The sequence below is a fragment of the Vigna umbellata genome, chromosome 5 (genome assembly GCF_029865625.1).
Source record: "Vigna umbellata cultivar VRB3 chromosome 5, Vumbellata_1.0, whole genome shotgun sequence".
Lineage (NCBI taxonomy): Eukaryota > Viridiplantae > Streptophyta > Magnoliopsida > Fabales > Fabaceae > Vigna > Vigna umbellata.
In genome coordinates, this window is record NC_142169.1 from 50935559 (window position 1) to 50955526 (window position 19968).

General features: G+C 32.9%; 2 protein-coding genes across 2 annotated transcripts; one reads left to right on the forward strand and one right to left on the reverse strand.

Annotated features, from left to right (window-relative positions):
• Positions 1 to 5190: 5190 nt before the first annotated feature.
• GRP5 (glycine-rich protein 5) lies at positions 5191 to 6033 on the forward strand. Its single transcript, XM_047302029.2, has one exon. It carries the CDS (start codon positions 5382 to 5384, stop codon positions 5865 to 5867), a length of 486 nt encoding a protein of 161 aa, XP_047157985.1. The 5' UTR covers positions 5191 to 5381; the 3' UTR covers positions 5868 to 6033.
• A 4401-nt stretch (positions 6034 to 10434) lies between these two features.
• Positions 10435 to 18421, reverse strand: AT-HF (HIS HF). Its single transcript, XM_047302025.2, has 19 exons — positions 18144 to 18421; positions 17943 to 18025; positions 17761 to 17855; positions 17112 to 17215; positions 15313 to 15482; positions 15091 to 15205; positions 14461 to 14516; positions 14317 to 14355; positions 14111 to 14209; positions 13820 to 13882; positions 13685 to 13747; positions 13505 to 13587; positions 13265 to 13373; positions 13128 to 13181; positions 12448 to 12535; positions 11886 to 11923; positions 11483 to 11588; positions 11071 to 11237; positions 10435 to 10678 (listed from the first exon to the last, which is right to left on the reverse strand). Exons 1-19 carry the CDS (start codon positions 18289 to 18291, stop codon positions 10619 to 10621), a joined length of 1740 nt encoding a protein of 579 aa, XP_047157981.1. The 5' UTR covers positions 18292 to 18421; the 3' UTR covers positions 10435 to 10618.
• Positions 18422 to 19968: the final 1547 nt, after the last annotated feature.

A 19968-nucleotide genomic window follows, 5' to 3' on the forward strand; every position in this document is an offset into this window, starting at 1 on the left:
ACGACCATTTGTTTTTATTGTTTTACATTTCTTCTAAACAAGCAAATCGCGGCCTCTTTTTAATAATAAAATATTAAATTACATATGAATCTTTGCTATTTAATAAAATAACAATATATTTACTATGTAAATATTTGTAAAATGATTATATAAATGGTCATTAATGTAGTCAAGAGAAACGACAACGGTTATTTTTGCTGATAGACACCAGTTCCTGAACCGAGACATATTCAGGCGAGATAAAAAGTGGTAGACTTTATGCCTCGGTTCAGAACCGAAGCATAAAATGGTAAGATTATACCTCGCTATGAACCAGAGTCGTTTGTCCCCTCTACTGCATCGGTTGAAGCCTGAACCGAGGCAGTAGGGTCCTTTTTTTTTATTTTTTTTTCTTCTTTAGCCAGTCATATTGAATCTCTGGAATTTATGTGGATAAGTTTCGCAAACAGAGATCCTTCAAATTCCTGAGCACAAAATCACTTAAGTCAAATTTCAAAACAGAGGAAACTATTGTTCAAAACAACATTGGTTACAAATAAGCAGTTTCTGAGAAAAACGGTTAAAAAAATCAGCACGTACAAGGCCACAACTCTCCCATTTGAGCACTCAACTCCAAACCAATTACAAGGGTCAAAAGATGAATCATCATCCACCCAATTTGACAAAGCACCAAAAGGGTCACCGATTATTCTCTGCCTGAACTTCAAAAGATCATTACCTGCTCACAGAAACCACATTTCACGTTTCAGCATCATCCAAATTCCTCAAACCCAAAAATCCCACCACTAGTGAAGTACCTTCTTCATTCAAAGAACAACACAAACCCAAACTTTGAAACAAGAAAAAAATCGTCACAAGGCCGCCGTCCCCACGCCGTTTGTCCTCGCGCCATTCGTCCTCGCGTCGTTCGCTTCCTCCTCCGCCACCTCAATCACCGCTGCCTCCGCCACCTCAATCGCTGTTGCGTCCGTCGCTTCTCCTCCTCCGTTGCGCCCTCCACATCCGCCTCCGCCACGCCGATATTCTCCTCCAGCCGCCGCATCTCACCGGAGATTGTCCACTCCTCGTCCACTGCCGTCGTCGTTGCCTTAGTCATTGACACGCTGCTGCTATTCACTTTCTCCTCCGTCACGCGTCGCTCTTCCTCCGCCGTCGCCGACTACGCGGTTTGCCTCTCCAAGTTCCACCACCAGATTTGGGGTTGGCAGTGGTGTGGTTTAGTTGTGGGAGGAACTGAGTGAAGAAGTGAGTAGTAGGGTTTGAGCAGTAGGAGAAATGAGCAGTAGGGTGCAGTGCAGGTCAGGCAAAAAAGGTAGGATTTGACAGAATCTTAGGCCTCGGTTCTGCATTAACTCAGGCATAAACCTATTTCAACACCGGTTCTGTTTAGAACTGAAGCACTATATCACGTGTTAGGCCAAAATGCAGTTTTGCAGAGGGTCAAGTGACTTTTATTACATTGTATTAAGCATCAATTATGCTTTGAACCGAGGTAATATGCACTACATGCTTCGGTTCTTCACAAACCGGGGCATATAAGTTCGTTTAAAATACAAGATTACCACCGCTTTCGGATATGTTTCGGTTTTTCTTTGACCGAAGCCTATTAGGCGAGTTAAAAAGCCTATTTTTTACTAGTGGGTATGAGATGGAGTACATCATTATTCAATTAATATAGAATCTCATTTTTTAAAAGAAAAGAGACAAATAAGAGAAAAATAATATTATATACACAAAGTCATGATCGATCTCACACAAACTTTTGTTCAGATATGTAACATCCCAAAAATATAGCTGCAAACTATATTTAAGAGTACTTACATTTACAATAAAAATAGAACAGTTACAGAAAATAAAGTTTAACTTACAGTTATCCTAAAATAACCATAAATTAAAAACTTTACAGAAACCTACACTGAGAGGACCCAAAAGGGCAAACCGATCGGTTATACAAGAAGTGTATTAACCGAACGATCCTATACTAAATACCAAAACAAAGTCAAGACCGAACGATTTTACTCTTAGCGGAGACCATCATCTTATGCCAGCGCCTGCTCCAGAGAAACTTATGCACCTTCTGCTCACACCCACAGGGTGATCATTGCAAAGATAAGGACGACTGAGCAGACAACATGACAAGACAGGAAAATAAGGGTAAGCTAGTGTAATTTAATTAACTATGTAAACATTCATTTCATACAAACACATAAAACAATCATACTTCTACAGAAATCACACCAACATATTATAACCGACCACTTTCACTTTGACTGTCCGAACTGTATGAATTATGTAGCTACGACGTTCTTGCACTCATGGAAAGGTAGTCTGGAAAATTATCAGAATTACCATAGCTGGAAACCTAAGCCGCCACACAAGGTTAGCCCTTCATCCCTCACTGTAGCTGAAAACCCAAGTCTACACATGAGTTTAGTCCGATAGATGGAACCCCAAGCTATACGCAACCAGGCCTCTTGCTATTCTCACCATATGCGTCAACATTCTCTACTTGAGACTCGGAGACCATTAGAATGTCAGGATGAACGACAACTTAATCTGACCATATTCATACTTTACAATTCCATAACCATTTCTGAGATATTCCTCCTTGGAACACTCGTTCATATCCATATAATACAAATCACATGATACTTCTTCATATTCATACTATTCCATTCATATCACATTTTAAATACCATACATCATTAACAACATCTTTCCTCATCCATAACACCTTTAAATAACTTCAAACCGAACATTAAAACAACATCACCATGGAGCATAACTGACTTGGAAAATATCAACACTTATTATGAACAAAACCTGACGGTAGAACACCTCCTATCTGCGAACCTGACCGTACAGGATATGGTTTCCCTATGGTGAACCTGACCGAACAGGATATTGTTTCCCTATGGTGAACATGACCGAACGATCATGTAAAGAGTGAAACTCAAGCATGAGCCGAACACTATTAGCTTGATCTGAGTATTATTGAATTAGACCGAACACTTATTGATTAATGTCGACCACTAGTAGACCATACCGAACACTATTATCTTAGACTAATCACTATAGGCTTAGGCCGAACGCTATAACCAGGCTAAACACTTTAGTTGAACCAAATACTTATTGTGAGATAAAACATTTTCTCATTATTCAAAGACCATAATCGAACTGTATTTACTAGACCGAATCCAAAGAATTGATTGAATATTATAGAACATCTATAATTGGACATAATCAAATACTAAAGCTTATAAACAAAATCTAAGAGCTTAAATCGAATACTATGAGCTTAGACTGAACACTCTTAGTTTCAATTTCAATTACATAATTTTGGTAATATGATGAGACTGAGTGCTTAGTGCATCACCGAGCACTACTGAAACCGAGTGTTGGCATCTGACCGAGCACTACCAAGACAGTTCAAGATCGAGCGGTCAATAACAGTTATAGCTTATGACAGACCGAACGTTGTTTATAAACAAAAGCTATGTCTAGACCGAATGCTACAATTCATTAAAAATGAATACTAAACCGAACGGTCATTAACTGAGAATCCACAATAGCATAACTCAGTTAAGACCAAACACTAGATAAAAGTCGAACAGTCAATTAAAGACCTTCAACAACTACATAATTATGCAGAATAGCTACAGAATTAAGATCGACACTAAACCCTACCAATTTCACTCGACCACTGTTCCATAATCATACAGATACACAATCATCATAAATACAACATCAATTATTCCACACCAACAGTACCGAACACCCAATTCATCCAATTTTACATTCATACAACTTTATCCCAATCAATTTCATACACATGTATATCTATCAAACAACATCTTCATCATCAATTATCTAGCTTCCCTTACCTCTTAATCGGACCGAACAACTTCAACAACTACAGACTCGATCACTACCAGAAATTCCTATAAACGCCTACAGTTCACCGATTGGTGAGAAAAGACCACCCAAAAGACCAAAAATGTGATCAGAATTGAGAAAAGAACACTGATGAACACATGCAACCAGAAACTTGGCTTGCATGTGTTTAAAAGTTACAAAATCTAACAATAATTTAAGAAAACAAGACTTACCAACTCTAAACCAAACTCTGATCGGTGGAGATTGAAGATCTTGACTCCCAAATTGCTTATATGGTGGCTGTTTGAGGAAAAGATGAAAGGAGATGAAGAATTTCTAGAGAGAAGAAGGAAAAAAGATAGATGTTTGAGTTTTAGAGAGATGTGGATTTATAAAAAATGAAATGAGCTGTGGTTTAGAAAATTTTATAAAATGTTAAATCTCTTTTGGTCGAGACATCTGTCTTTTCCTTTCAGATATCATTTTCAGGGTTTTAAAAGATCCAGTTTCAAAATCTCCATATATGAAGCTTCTGGGTGTACATAAATATTTTTCACATAAAAAAACAGCATGTTACACCAATAGTTTCTTTTTTTTTACAACAAATTATTTTCATAAGTTTCTTCAACTTTACAATCATTTTTTCTCTCAACAAGAGCCAAAACTGTGATAAATCCTGAATCACCAATTTTCACAAAGGTATGATCTAAACAAGAAAAAGTGAAATTGAAAATCTAAAGAGACGTTCCAACATTCCCCAAAATGTCATCTCAATAATATTTTTTCCTGAAACTGTAATTTCCTTTTAAGGTTTCTCAAAAAGTAAAAGCCACTCTACCCTCTCTTTGGGGGTAAAAAAGGTCAATCCATGACCTCATATAATCTCAACCACATTTTCTAGTTGAGACTTTGAAACCCTAAAAATTGATATTATAATCGAAGTTACTAGAAAGCTATAATATATAATTCATAGAAGTTGAGGTGAGAGAGTTGTATTGAATGGATAAAGAATGAATGTTGAAATTGAAAAGGTGGATGTTGCAGGGAGGCCCATGCAGAAACAGATGAAAAGAAGACTCTGAGCAACGTGAATGTCCTTCTCTCACAAACCAGTGGGTCCCTTGAGATGCCTCAGTGGTTCAGCTTTTTTCTCCTTTTTTCAAACACTGCCAGTTGCAAGCATTTATGAACAACAACGCGTTTGCATGGTTAAGAAGATGATCCAATTTAAAGCATCTTCTGCAATAATTCATCTCCATTTTCAATATATCAAAAGAAAAAACATTCATAAAACTAACTAAACTACATTGAAAGTTATTGTTTTCCGCATGATAATGATAATGGTATGTAATAATAATGATTATGATGATGATTTGGATGATAAAATTGTTTTGAAGTAGCCTTTGGCTTAGGGGCATTGCTATATAAACCCTACTTCCTTCACTCGTAGTCCTCACCGATACCCATCTTGTTTGCAAGTGATTGCTTCGTTTGGCCAGCACAAGATGGTTTCTAGGGTTCTTCTTTTTGCGCTTCTTGGTGCGCTTGTTTGCACCATTGATGCAAGGAAGCTTGGGAGTGAGAAGGGTGGTTTTAGGGATGAGAAGAACTTCTTTCACCGTCCGGGATTTGGAGGAGGTCTAGGAGGAGGAGGTGGAGGTGGTTTTGGTGGTGGTGGAGGAGGAGGGTTAGGTGGTGGCTCCGGAGGAGGGTTTGGTGCTGGTGGTGGTGCTGGTGCTGGTGGTGGAGCCGGAGGAGGGTTCGGGGGCGGTGGTGGTGGAGGATTTGGCGGTGGCGGTGGAGCCGGTGGAGGAGCTGGATTTGGAGGAGGGTCTGGATTTGGAGGTGGTGCTGGTGCTGGTGGCGGCCTCGGAGGAGGTGGTGGAGGAGGGTTTGGAGGTGGCGGCGGTGCTGGCGGTGGACTTGGGAGTGGACTTGGCGCCGGAGGTGGATTTGGCGGAGGAGCTGGTGGCGGAGGTGGATTTCCTTGAAAGTTTGCATGCACACATACATGGCTAGTCTTGTTATCTTTGGCATTAATAACATAAAATGTAACTTTAATATATGTTTACGTTCAATATTGTTGTCGTTAGTTTCGGGCATTTATCTGTCAAATGGAAATAACTCCTATATCGAATATTAATAACTTTTGTTTAATCAGTGGTTGTCTTTGTCTTCTCCACACTTCTACTTCTTCTACTTTTATTTTCTTCATGAAGGAACCAAACACAGTGCTGAAATTGCATGCATATGTCCCAATCATAAGAGAAAATTAAAACGAAATCCATTCTATATATATATATATATATATATATATATATATATATCACAACGTCTTTATCGAACATAATTTCAGTATATTATTATTCCTAAATAGAACTTAAGTAACCTTAATTCTTACACTGTATGAGATTAGACTTTTGAACGTACACAGAAAAATAGGAAAATTTAAAAAAAATGGAATTTTATTATTAAATTACAAAAATTGGATAATTAACTTAATTTACATATTTATGGTAAGTTGTCTTAATGACTTCTCAATTAAAATGATGATAAGTTCTAACAACTTATTTATAAAATTTTAAAAAATATGAAATCATAATGATTTATATTTTTTGTAAATATGTTAAACGAGTGGTGTCAATTTTCAATTGAAATAAAGTTGTCTTGACTCATTAAGATTTCAATTGTGTATATTTTGGTCTAATTGTATCAAATTGATCAGGGACTTAATTAACACGTTGTAAGTTCAAATTCCTTTTAATGAAGTTAGAGTGTAGGCTAGATTGAAGTCCACATGAATCAAGATGACTTTTGTTCAATTAAAAGTTATCATACTCTTAATGATTTTCATATTTATAAAGAAATCGTCATGAATTATAATAATTTTACATTTTCAAAATTTTATAAAATGTTACGAATTTAATTGAAAAGTTATTATTAGTTCACCTATCTAAAATTTTTAAATTTTTAGTAAAATACTTATTTTTTTTAATTTACTGGGTCTAACTCCCCTTTTTTAAATATTTATAGAAAAATATTTTAAAACACAATGGTTGTTAAAACATGAAAGTTTTTTGTTACATTCTTTGGAAATTTCGAGACCGTATGATTATATTTGTAAATTATATGCTCATCCATTGCGAATATTATTTCCATATATGTGTTCAATTGATACTAAGTAATTTAAAAAAAAAATAACAATAGAGATAAATAATAGAAGAATGTATAGTAAAAATGTACAACTATTGTAAATGATAGTGTCATATGAGATACACAAGTTTTTTTCTTATTGAGATAGAAGCCATTTAAATTGTGAGAGTGTATTTTTTAAAGATGAGTACCCAACAATATATTTCTTAACTTTTTAATAAGGGTGTATTTAGATTTCTTCACAAATTTCTTGAAGGTAAAAATGTAAACAGAGAAATTAAAATTAATTTTTAATTTGTGTATAGAAATTAATTTTAATTTATGGAAAATTTGCATTTAGAAAAAAAATTCTCGAGAGTATGAAATTGATTCCTTTGAAAATAGAGGAAGAGTAAATGTGGTCATTAAAGGCAACTAACTGAATGGACCGTTTTCTTTGACTTTAATGTTATAATGTTTCTCTACTTTTGAAAACAAAAATAAAGTTACATCTACTTTTTAACATTTATTTTTCTAATATGTCTTCATCTTAAACTTTCAACATAAAATTTCAATTTTAATACCAAAAAACATTTATGTCCAATCTTTTGCGGATTTTACAATACAAAAATGCTGCTTCAAATCTTTTTATCATATAGATTGTGTTCTAATAATTTAGATTTTCTCTTGAATTTTTCTGTTTCTCTATTTGTGTTGTGCTTTTTAAATACACTGAGAATAACTTATTATAAAGTTTTAAAATATATATATATATATATTTTAAAATTACTGTGTTTTTAATGTTCATAGGGCAGGACTAAAAAGTCATTGTGTAGCATTATATTTTCGAGTTGGTATTTTAACTATTTTAAAATGTTTCAAATCGAACAAAATTGTAAATCGATAATTATTTTGTTGGCCAGTTTATTCGTCATTCCATTAGTAAAAACGTACTTGAACTTTCAACTATATATTAATAGATAATATGAAAATATTTTTCATTATATAAATAAAATTATTAATATAAACCATTAAATCATGTTTTAATAGTCAACACTTTATATATATATACACACACACACACAAAAATATCCAATTTAATAGTTTGTTGTGCATACGAATATATTTAATCATGAATATTTAAGTCATTTTCGTATATAACTTACCCTTAACTTTAATTGATTAAGAGGGATCTAATCGAAGAATCAACATCATGCTGAATATGAAAAATACAAAAATTAAAAAAAAAAAGTCCTAATTAAATTATGAACAAGATGTCTTCTACTAAAACAAATAATGTATTTGTTAATTTTTGTTGAAGTAATTTCAAAACCAAATTAAGTGTAATTTTACTCTCATGATAAAATAGATAAGATAAAGTTTGATCATAAGTCATGATCTGATAACATAGGATATGTCCGATCATTGGGTCTTAAAGTTTGAAATAAAATGACTAAGTTGTTTAATATATCAGATTATAATTTACCTGTAGACTGAACTATTCTAATATATAAATAAATTTACACTAATTCTAGAAAAATATTTGGTTATTAAAACACTATAAAATTTAACAAAATAGTAAAAGAGTTTATTTTCTAATACGAAATACTCTCAAGTTTTTGTTTTTAAGTACTCTAAATTTATAATCTTAGAATTTTGTTTTTTTAATACTCCATATTTTTAGACTCAATAAAATTATATTTCTATCACACTCAATGATAAGATTATTGTATCATTTAGGAACTGAGATAAAATGCAATTTAAATATGTTTCAATTCCAAATAACACTAATCTAAAAAACAAAACTAAAATTCTCTAACTTAAAGTCACCACACTTTAAATTAAAATAGAAATTATAAGTATTTCTCTTCACATTTTGAAAAAGCCTAAAAGCATGGAAATAAAGTTATGAGAAGAAAGGTGATATTGAATCTTAAAAAATATTTGTTGGAAGCAGATGAGAAAGATTGAACAGAAAAACGTGAAAAAGTTAAATGTGGAGCCATATTTATGAAAACCATAATTCCAAGGCATCAAAATGACCTAACCATCATAAATATTCAGAATCAACATTTATATAATTGCAATTCAATAACTCACCACCGAAATTGTAGGATATAACCAACAAAATCTTTCAACCTACCCACTTAAATATAATTCAAATTAACTCATCTTTTTAATACAAAAACTCAATTAATATAATTACTTTTTCAAAACGAAAATATTATAATTGTTTTTTGTGTCATTTTCCAACTAGATTTAGAATGTTTATCTTTACTCATTTGTGTAATGACTTTTTTTAATGCGTGGAAATAAAACTCCAAATCTTATTAGAGAACTTCGCAAAAAAGTATTATGATTATACATTTTAAAATGATATTTTTTAATAAGACGAAAGTAATAATGATTGTTTTTAATTTACACAACCTTGTTATTTCGTGGTTTTGTTGGTTTTCGAGTCCAAATTTTCATATTTAGTAAGAAATGCTACAATGTTTCTTACAAAACTTGTGTAAGTTTCACGATACATTCGTAGAAAAAATCTTATCAAATATAAACTTTTCAATAATATATTAAAATGGAGTTGCATCTGTTATCTAATAAAATATTAATTAATTTTTAAACATTGGGTCTTCCTTTATTATTTAATATTTCTTCTAGATATTCATTTATTAATGAATGAAAGATATTTTACGTATTATTATATTTTATGTAATTAATAACGAAAGATAAATAATGTGTAATGGTAATGATGATTGTGTATCCAAACGTGACTCTAAGTCCCACATTGAATAAAAATAAAAAATCTCCGTACATTCCTTCAAAAATTTAACCCAGTTACTGTGGGATAACTCAGAATTGTCTTTAGAGAATAATCAGAGTAATTAATGAAAATAAAGATTAAGACTTGGAAGCTTCAGAGTTAAAATCAATAAACATAATTATACCAAATCTAAATATACTAAATCATCATGCTTAATAAAAGTTTAGTTAACTCTTTCATGAATTCAAAAATTTTAGGGAGATTCGTTGAAACTACAGATATGTGGCAACATTTTCCTATTAACTGCATAGAGTAGGTTAGACAAATTTCTTTATAAATATTTGTGAGACAAAAAAAAATTATTTGAACAAATTAAAATCAACTTATACAAAAATTAGAATAAAAACTCTGAAAAACTGTAAAAAATAACTACAAATTAATCACTGAAAATAGATGATTGCTGAAGTGAATGATGTTACTTCTTTCGACAGAAGAAGACACTCTTAAGAGGACATAATAAATTGCGTTCATACACAAAATTGACATTAGCTTTATCTTGTATATATATAATTTTGTCTTTCTTATTTCCACTTTATTTCTTTTAAATAAGAGACAGTGATCTGTTATAGTCAGAGAAATGAAACAAAGATGTAAAACAAATGTTCAGAAAAAGTGGTGCACATGGTAAATCTATTTATCGTAAAATATTACAAATGTCTCAGTGAAATTTTTTTGATGAGCCAAAATGTTGAGATTTGGAGAGTTTAGATACAGAAAGTGATAAGATACAGAGTTTGTTTATTAAGAAGTGCATCTAAAAAAATTTAGCCCTAAATGCATATATGATTAGATTCGGACTTCAATGCCTTCCTTCAACAAATGCTCTTTTACAGTCTGAATAGGCACCTGCAATTAATGGAGATCTCAATTTCACTGCCTCAATACCATCATTATTACATCAATCAAAACCAACTTATCTAACAATTAGTCTAATAAAACGGGCCAACCCAACCCAACCCGGTTTAAGTTTGACCCAATATTGGCTCATACAAAATGGGTCGGATTGGGTTGTCAAATGAAAACAGGTTGAGGTTTACAAACTTAGAGATCAAGGAGACAAGGTAACAAGGTTTTCTGAAACCAAAAAAGCCCTTTTTAGTTGTGGTATTTTTCTTTTTAAGATAGAGTTAAAAAAATTATATCATGAAAGTTGAACTTATCCAAGCACACATCATAGAACACAGTTAATCAAAATCATTCCAATCAGGTCTAAGAAAATAATGAAACAGAAGTAATACCTCTTTCCTGTGAAAAATGCCAGCAGCAAGTGCTGCTGATGCATTTGTTTTATTGAACACCTCAGAAAAGTGTGCAGGAGCGCCAGCACCACTACTTGCAATCACAGGGATACTTACTGCGTCTGATATCAACTTAATTAAATCTACATCAAATCCTTTCCCTTGACCTGAAAACATTACAGAAAATTAGAATCAAAGTAACAATTTGTGGTCAACTTCTCTAACAAACAACAAAAGTGCTATCCCACTAAATGAGGTCAATTTCATGAATTACATAACATCATTTGGCTTGGTTAAAGATAAAATGCTGGAAGAAAAAATAAACTGCAGTTGAAGAAGAAAAATAGACTGCAATTCATAAAGAAAAAATATAGTAAAATATTGTTGAAGAAGGATGCAAAACTATATATACCATCACAATCGATGCAATTAAGTAGTATTTCTCCAGCGCCAAGCTCTTCAACTGCTTTTGCTAGTTCATAGGCACCAATTGGTCGGCCTTCTCGCCCTCCATTAACCTGATAATAAACATAAGTATTGAGATTAGAAAAGACTTCAGACAGTAGTAAATAGTCAAATAGCTATATTCCATTCTTTCTAAGAAATTCCAAGAACTTCATCCGTGAATATAAATCTCATGACAATCACTGACTAAAAAATATTTGGATGAACGGAAAGTGATATTGTATTCCCCCTCTATAGTGTTATCCACTATTTGTTTTAGAATGCTTAATGAAAAGAAAACTTAAAGGATAAGAGATCTAGCTCAGTGGACATGATACAAAAAATTAAGCAAAGATAGAAAATAAACTTACTGTACATTGATACCATGCATACTCTTCTCCATTTGGACCTGAAACCAACATAAAATGGTTTCAGAATACTTTAAAATTTAATGTATTTCACATAAAAGTGCATATTATCTGTTTTAAATCCAAAAATCTCTCTCAACTTGTTTATTTTAACCACATCAGAAATAGAAACAAGATACACTACTACAGTCTTGAGCAAATTTCCTCCCCAACCCCCAATACCCTAATAAATACTGTATACAGCTCAATTTGTTAAAATCAAGCTGTGGAAACTCACAACAGAATCTAATAACATATCCATATTATTTAAATGATACAAATAATAGTTACATCAAAGAAAAATGGGTGAGAAGGAGGGGACAACAGAGTACAAATATGACAAGTCTCTACTTCAAAATCAAACAATCAGTAGGGATAATTTTAAGACCACCTTAAAAGGATCAGATCTGTCTCTTGCATATTTGACCACAGAAAAAATGTCACACATAGATATAATAGTAAGAATATAGATAATTCAGAGCAATACAATATAAAATAAAGGAAAAGAAAGCAGCAAGGTCTTCACCTAGATTTGAAACCCTTACGGTCTTCAATTGCACATCATTAGGATCCTTTACATACACTCTACGGGGATCGATACTAACAACCACTGCCTGCAAATTGAAAATCAACAATTGAGTACAATACTTCTAGTTTTTATGATGTGATTATGCCCAAGATAGTTGATTACCTATAGCTGCATCAAATACATTATTACTGCTCGTTTTACATGAAGACATGTAGCATAAAATATTTAAAATTTACTATTTCCTATCTTACAAGTTAGAACATGATTTTCAAAACTTTAGTAATTTATCATATTCTAAAGACAGGTTCAAAATAAAATTATTCCGAACATCTAAACAACAGAATATAACTCACTAGGCATAGGCATTGTGATCATGTATATTATACTCAATGTATTACATTACCATTATAATTAGGAGAAACTAGATGTAAAAGCCAGATTAGTTAAATATCTCCTCTGTGAATAATATATCATTATTGATATAAACACCGCTACTATTCATTCCAAAATTTGATCAGCAATTTAATACATTACATTGAAAAACATGATAAGCATTCAGAAAAATTATGCTATAAAATGGGGTAAAAAGGGGCCTACAGTTATATGTATGTTCAGGGATTCTACAGTACACACAGGAACATGCATAGGAACAAACATGAAATCAGCTGTTGACTAACCTGATTCCCGTAAACTCTTGATATCTGCTCCAAGCTAGTCTTTCCAGTTTTTACCTAAATGTGACAACCATAGAAACGTCAGAAATGACATATATTAGTGCATATTAATAGACACAAACATGGGTTGAGTTCTATACTCCGGTTCTTAAATATTCTTCTGCAGCATAAACTGCATCACTTCCAATGGAAATCTTATCAGCCCCAGACCTAAAGTATTCTGAAGCAACTTCCAAACTAGAATAGTACCTAAGAATATAATTAACCGAATGAAAAAGTCTTGAAAGTTCTGAGTGAACACAGTGATAAAACTATCCGACTGGATAATTTTAATTGAAAAAAAATGTTCCAAGAAAGTCAATATATATCAGTAATAATACCTTCCGGTTGAATCTGTGAAATCTCTAATTCCTCCACCGACAGTTAACGGTACAAAAACATTTTCTGATGTGTATCGTAGTACCTATGAAACATAGGGAGCATGAAACCACAGTGGATAGTGGATAAAATATAGTCTAGCACCAACTAAAAAAATTTCCATTTTGGTAGATTTCACAAACCTGAAGCATAGGTAAATCACCAAGAGGGAAGTCCCGAAATCCAGTAATGTTTAGAAAGCTGACCTGCACCCAATCTTTAAGTTTAATAAGAAAGAACCTGTTTCATAAAATAGAACAAAATTATTAAAAGCATACCTCATCAGCTCCATCTTTATAGTACTGTCCAGCAAGATCAACTGGCTTGCCAAGATTCCTTACCTAACAATTAAAATAGCTTCATAAGATAATACACATACAGGTTTATCCTTTAATACTAAATATCAACAAGGCAACAGCAAAAAACTAAAGTTTAGATGGTTCTTATTCAATAATCAACTACACCTACGAGAAGTTTGTATCATATAGATGTGCATTGTCTTGGCATATCCTCTATTTGAATTTTATGCAAACTCGTAAAACCAAAAAAATAAGTATTATATCTGATACCTCGTTCTCATTTGTATGTTCTCTTACATCATACTGATCTCCTTTGGTTACAACAAGGTCCCCTTTATCGTTTGCTCTCACATCGAGACAAGCAATCACCTTAATAAACAATGTTTTGTAAGGAAATCAACAGAATAAATGCACCCAGGAGGCAGCCAAAAATGCATATTAATTAATTTAAACATGACAGTTTCCAGGACTATTACCCTCTTTGCAAGTTTTGAAGCTTTGACTTCCCCAGGCTTCTGTCTTCAAGTGAACATTACAAATGGTTAGTTACCATGTGTCAAAACAAAATTATTATAACAGTTACGAAACAGAAGAAGTGCACAGAATGGTATCAAGGCCACCTTTGTCATGTTTGACTTCGGATTCAAGAATCTTCTCAAAATAGAGAGGCCAACATCTGAGAATAATATTTCAGGAATCAGAGCAGGAATATGATAGCCCAAGAATGGGAAAAAGAAAAAAAGAATAGCATGTTGTTTTACCAATAAAAACAAATATATCACAAAAGAGTCACCGTATTCCCCCAAAAGAAGAGTAAAATTTGGAGCAATTCAGATTTCACAAAAGTATTCTACCAAAATCCACTAAAGATTCAAAATGCAAATCCTATAAAAAAACAGAAAGTCAATTTTCAATCTGAACGGAATTAATTAGTTTCCGATTTCTACCTTCAGAAAAAAGTACTTTCCTATTTCTTTTCAGTCTTTTCATTTCAATTTTTTTTGTTAATCAATTGGAAACTAAGACCATCCTTCAATTCTTCCTCTAAAGGAACAAGGTTGTAAAATGGCAACTAAGTTCATTACTTCATATTTCAAAATAACGTTGATTCAGAAATGTCAATTCTTTGCATGACCAGAGTTACAAGCTAATGAAGAATATAAATTTCAACAAAGATGACAGACTCCATGATTTAGGGCTCTCTATATTAGAGAGAGAAATAAAGGATTGGAAAGGAAGATAAAACTTGCCTCCACTCTTCTCTGGGTGGAATTGAACTGCATGAACATTTCCTCTTCTAATAGATGCTATAAATTTGTCACCATAGTCACATGTGGAGGATATCCACTCACTGTTGTCATCTGACTAATAAAAAAAAAAAACACATTACTTAAACACTTTCATGAAAATACGAAGTAATAATATGACAGCGAAAGCAACCAGGAGATTTTTAAAGAAAAGTGGAACCATACAGGCATGGCACGATAAGAGTGCACAAAATAGACATGGTGATTTCCAACATCATCCAAAATTCCTGAGTCCTTCGTGATTTGTAAAGCATTCCAGCCAATATGTGGTACTCTAAAACCATTTGATGAGTCAAATCGCCCAACAGTTCCAGGTATCAAGCCAAGACCTTTTACTGATTCACAAGCGCATTTGTCCATTCAATACATCAATGAAAGCGTGAATAAAAACATAGATTGGTCTTGTAGTGCACAGGAAAGTAAGCTTTCTGTTAAATCAGAGACCATTGTCTCTAAATGTCACAAAAGCTTGCTGAAAATTACTAAGGCTACAGATTCAAATAAATGACTCAATTCACTGAGCTGTCTGAGTCTAGATTGATTCCTTGTTACCTAGTTATCCATGTTATTATGAAAACAACATTCATGACTAAACAAAAATATCTGAGGATGATGTACACTGTCCTTGCAAGTTCATAGCAAAACAACTTTATGGGTGTATATATATACTAAGACAGTCAATATTTCAATATGGTACTCAATAAAATACCACTTGCAGAAGAATAAAATAAATTAAACACTAAAGAACTTAATGTCCTCACTTCCCCTTCCATCCAAAGCTTCACTCCCAATCACACGCTTAAGAAAATGAACAACAACAATACAGCCAAACAAAAGCATTAAAAGTATTAGACTCCATCTAAAAACAAAATTTGATTGGAACTCTTATACAATGGATTTTAAGATTAACTCAACTACACAATTTGTAAGACGATGATTGCATCAACTTGTAATGCTATAATTTACTTATATCTTTAACTTGACATGGATCTTCAACACACCCCCTTATCACTTAACATCTCCTGCTTAGGACTAAATACTTGTGGATGGTTTGATAACAAGCTCATAGTGAGTAGTACAATAAGTCCAACAAACCTCGCTAGGATAAGTTTTGATTTATATTAGGAAGTAAACATTAAGTATAACTCAATTTCACAAAAATCAACTAGTAAAATAAGGTTTGTACTCACTTATATACTTCCAGAAGTTGTCTTTAGTCTTCTTCTGCCCATTTTAATCAGACTGACTATTGAATTCATAAGGGTGTCAAATAAAGACTATTTTAGCTCATGCACTGCTGGCACTTCATTGCCCAACTTTTACTACTGAATCACCATAGAGAATCATAGACCATATAGTTGTCCATTATAATTCAACCTCCAAACCAGACTAACTTTTGTCTTACTAAACTTACTTTCCATGAACTTTTCCTCACTCTTATTTTAACCAAGAAAAAAGACATTGTTTCTGTAGCTTCTATTCACATCTCAAGCATCTCTTCTCACAAACTTATCCGCTCAAAAAATCACATACTGGAAGACTATTACAACCAGTGTTAATTATAAGAAATTCTTACACTACACAGTACACAATAAAAATAAGACATGACAATCATTGGTTCTCATCATCTAGGGCTTCATAAGCTCTAAAAATCATGCATTGAAACACTATTTCCACCAGAGTTAATTATGAGAATATATTACATTACCCAGTACACAATAAAAATAAGATATGAATGCAAAAGATTCTCGTCTCAATAGCAGTAGACTAACAAATAAATGAAAATTGTGCATTTATTTTCTTTAAATGAAGGTTAATATTGCTTAATTTAATTTCACATCTACATGGATGGCAACCTTGGCATCCATTTATGCTATAGTACAATAATATAATAATATTAAACTTAAAACAAGTGTTCAAAATTGAAGAGTAAAAATAAAAACTAAAGATGTCTTCCAACTAACCTGGTCCATTCTCCTCACTAGATTCAAAAAGTAGCTGAAGTCCTAGACAAATCCCCAAAAATGGACGATCTTTTTCAATATATGAACATAATGCTTCATCCATTCTGAAAAATAAGTATGAACAAAATAAAACATTTGACTCAAACTAAAATTCCCAGGGCAATCATTCAAAGATCAAAATTAAAATTGCTTCACAAGAACTTCAAATATATACATGGCAATGCCTAGTTTAAAATCCAAACCAAAAAATTCACCAAAACAAAAGACATTATGCAATTCAAAAAGGCACCTCAGACATACAAAATGTGTTTATTGTAATCATTACAGCAAAAGTCTAAAACAACAAAAACATATGCCTTCCAACTTAACATCCGCAAAATTTTAACCAACACTCTTCTATCAGTATACATTAGTCCTAAACTCCAATATGGTGTATTAATACTAGTCTTGATTCAACCCCTTTTCAGTGCATATTGTAAATTTTAATAAAGAAAAAGAGAATAAAGATCAACCCCAGTATTGTCCTGTGATATCCTTTAATACCCCACCACTATAACCCAGCAGAAATATCTCACAAGCATAGCACTACAACTACTAAACCACTAAAGAAAAACACTTAAAAGGTAAACAAATTAAAATAAATGAATACCCAGTTTTGCTTAACACCTCCATGGCGGCAGCAAATGCTCCAACCCCAGGAAAAACTAACCGACTTGCATTCAAAATATCTTGCGGGGTTTGTACCTAGTAAAAAAAAAAACTTAAGATTCAAAACCTCTCACTCACAAACAATTAAAAAAATCTCATTATGTTATGATGCAAAAAGCTCACATCTTTGATTTCAAACCCGAGGAATCTGATTGCATTCCTGACACTCCGAACATTGCCAGCACCGTAATCAAGCAAAGTCACAACTGAAAAATCAAGAGAATCAGAGAGATTGTTGTGGAACTGAACAAAGACCCAGAAAAGAAAAAACAAAAAGGAGAATATTTTTGCAAAAGGGTGTCTTCGAAAGCAGAGATAACAAACCAGAATCCCCAGAAGAGGAGGCACGAACTGAGAAGTTTCTGTGTTTGGTATTGCCGAAACAGGATAATCTCGGAGATGAGAGTGGCGCTTTGCGAAGAGAGAGGAGAGAGGAAGAGGAAGCAGAATAAGCAAAAGACGGCGCCTCCATTGTTGTTGTTGCTGATTTTCTTCCAAGGCAGACTCAGAAGCGCGACACTGTGTAGTGTTGTATTTTGAGCAATCAAGATGACGGCTTCGTTTGCTGGTCTCAGTCTTTAATATGTTCCAGTGACGAGACAAACTATTTCACACAAATTATCATGCTTTTTTAGATACAAAATCTAATATATTCATAATTGGTACAAGTATTTAACAAAATAATATACTTTTTTTTTTGTGTTGCAAATTTTTACTATAATTTCCTTTTTAATATTTGCTATTTTATTTTAGGCTTACTTGAAAAGCTTAGAATAGCTAAAAATGTTCTATTTTTCTTAAACCACTAACTTAAGATATATCGTCAAAGAATTTATCAGATTGTATGGGAACATGTTTATCTTGCAAGTATTTATTCTTTTCAATATTTTCCTATTGGATCTATTTTCATTCTTTATCCAACAACATAATGATGCGAATCGAGCTTTAATGAGTTCTAATATGCAACGTCAAGCAGTTCCGCTTTCTGAGTCCGAAAAATGCATTGTTGGAACTGGATTGGAATGCCAAGTAGCTTTAGATTCAGGGGTTTCCGCTTGTAGTTATAGAGTGAGTAGTGCAGACAACAAAAGATTAGGAAACCCCTAAAACTTAATATCATGTGGTATATCTTCTATCAATTGGGCACCCAACCCAGTCTGCATCACAATATCCTTTTACTCGAGTATTTCCCTTGTTCTCATACAACAATCATTATCATGGGTTCCCTTTTAAATATCTAAGAATGCAAATCACTACACTTCAATGATCTACTGTGGATTTTGCATAAATTGGCTCACAACTCCCACCGGATAAGAAAGACCAGGTCTTGTTATAGTAAGATAGATGAGTTTTCCAACCAGTCTTCTATATTTCTCTAGGTCTGAGAAAAGTTCACATTGGTCTCTCATTAAATTTTGATTTGAGTCCATAGGACTATCAATGGGCTTGTAATTTGTAAGGCATGTTTCCTCCAAAATATCAAGAGTATAGTTTCTTTATGAAATGATGACACCTTTTTTTGATTATGCCAATTCAATACCAAAGAAATATTTTAGACAACCCAGATCTTTGGTCTGAAAGTGGTTGAACAAATGATTCTTTAAGGGTTAAATATGATTTTAGTCCCTGAACTATTGGCCGTTTCTGGTTTTCGTCCCTCTTTCAAAGTAAGGTACAATTTGGTCCTCATTATTTTCGAAACGTTCGTTTTAGTCCTCGGAACTTTGGTTTTAGTCCTCATTTTGTTGCTAAATGAGGACCAAATTTTTAAACGGTGTTAGTTTTCGAGGACTAAAACGAACGTTTTCGAAAAGAATGAGGACCAAATTGTACCTTACTTTGAAAGAGGGACGAAAACCAGAAACGACCAATAGTTTAGGTACTAAAAACATATTTAACTCATTCTTTAATTAGGAAATTATAGTGACATTGTTTCCTATAATAACAATATCATCAACGTAAACCATAAGATAAACACATTTGTCAGAAGAAGGCTGACCATAAAACACTGAATGATTCGTCTCACATCGTTTCAATCCAAAATTCTGCATAACATGAATAAATTTACCAAACCAAACTCGAGGTGATTGCTTCAAGCCACAGAGGGAACGATGTAATTTACAAATTAACCCAGACTCCCCGTGAACAA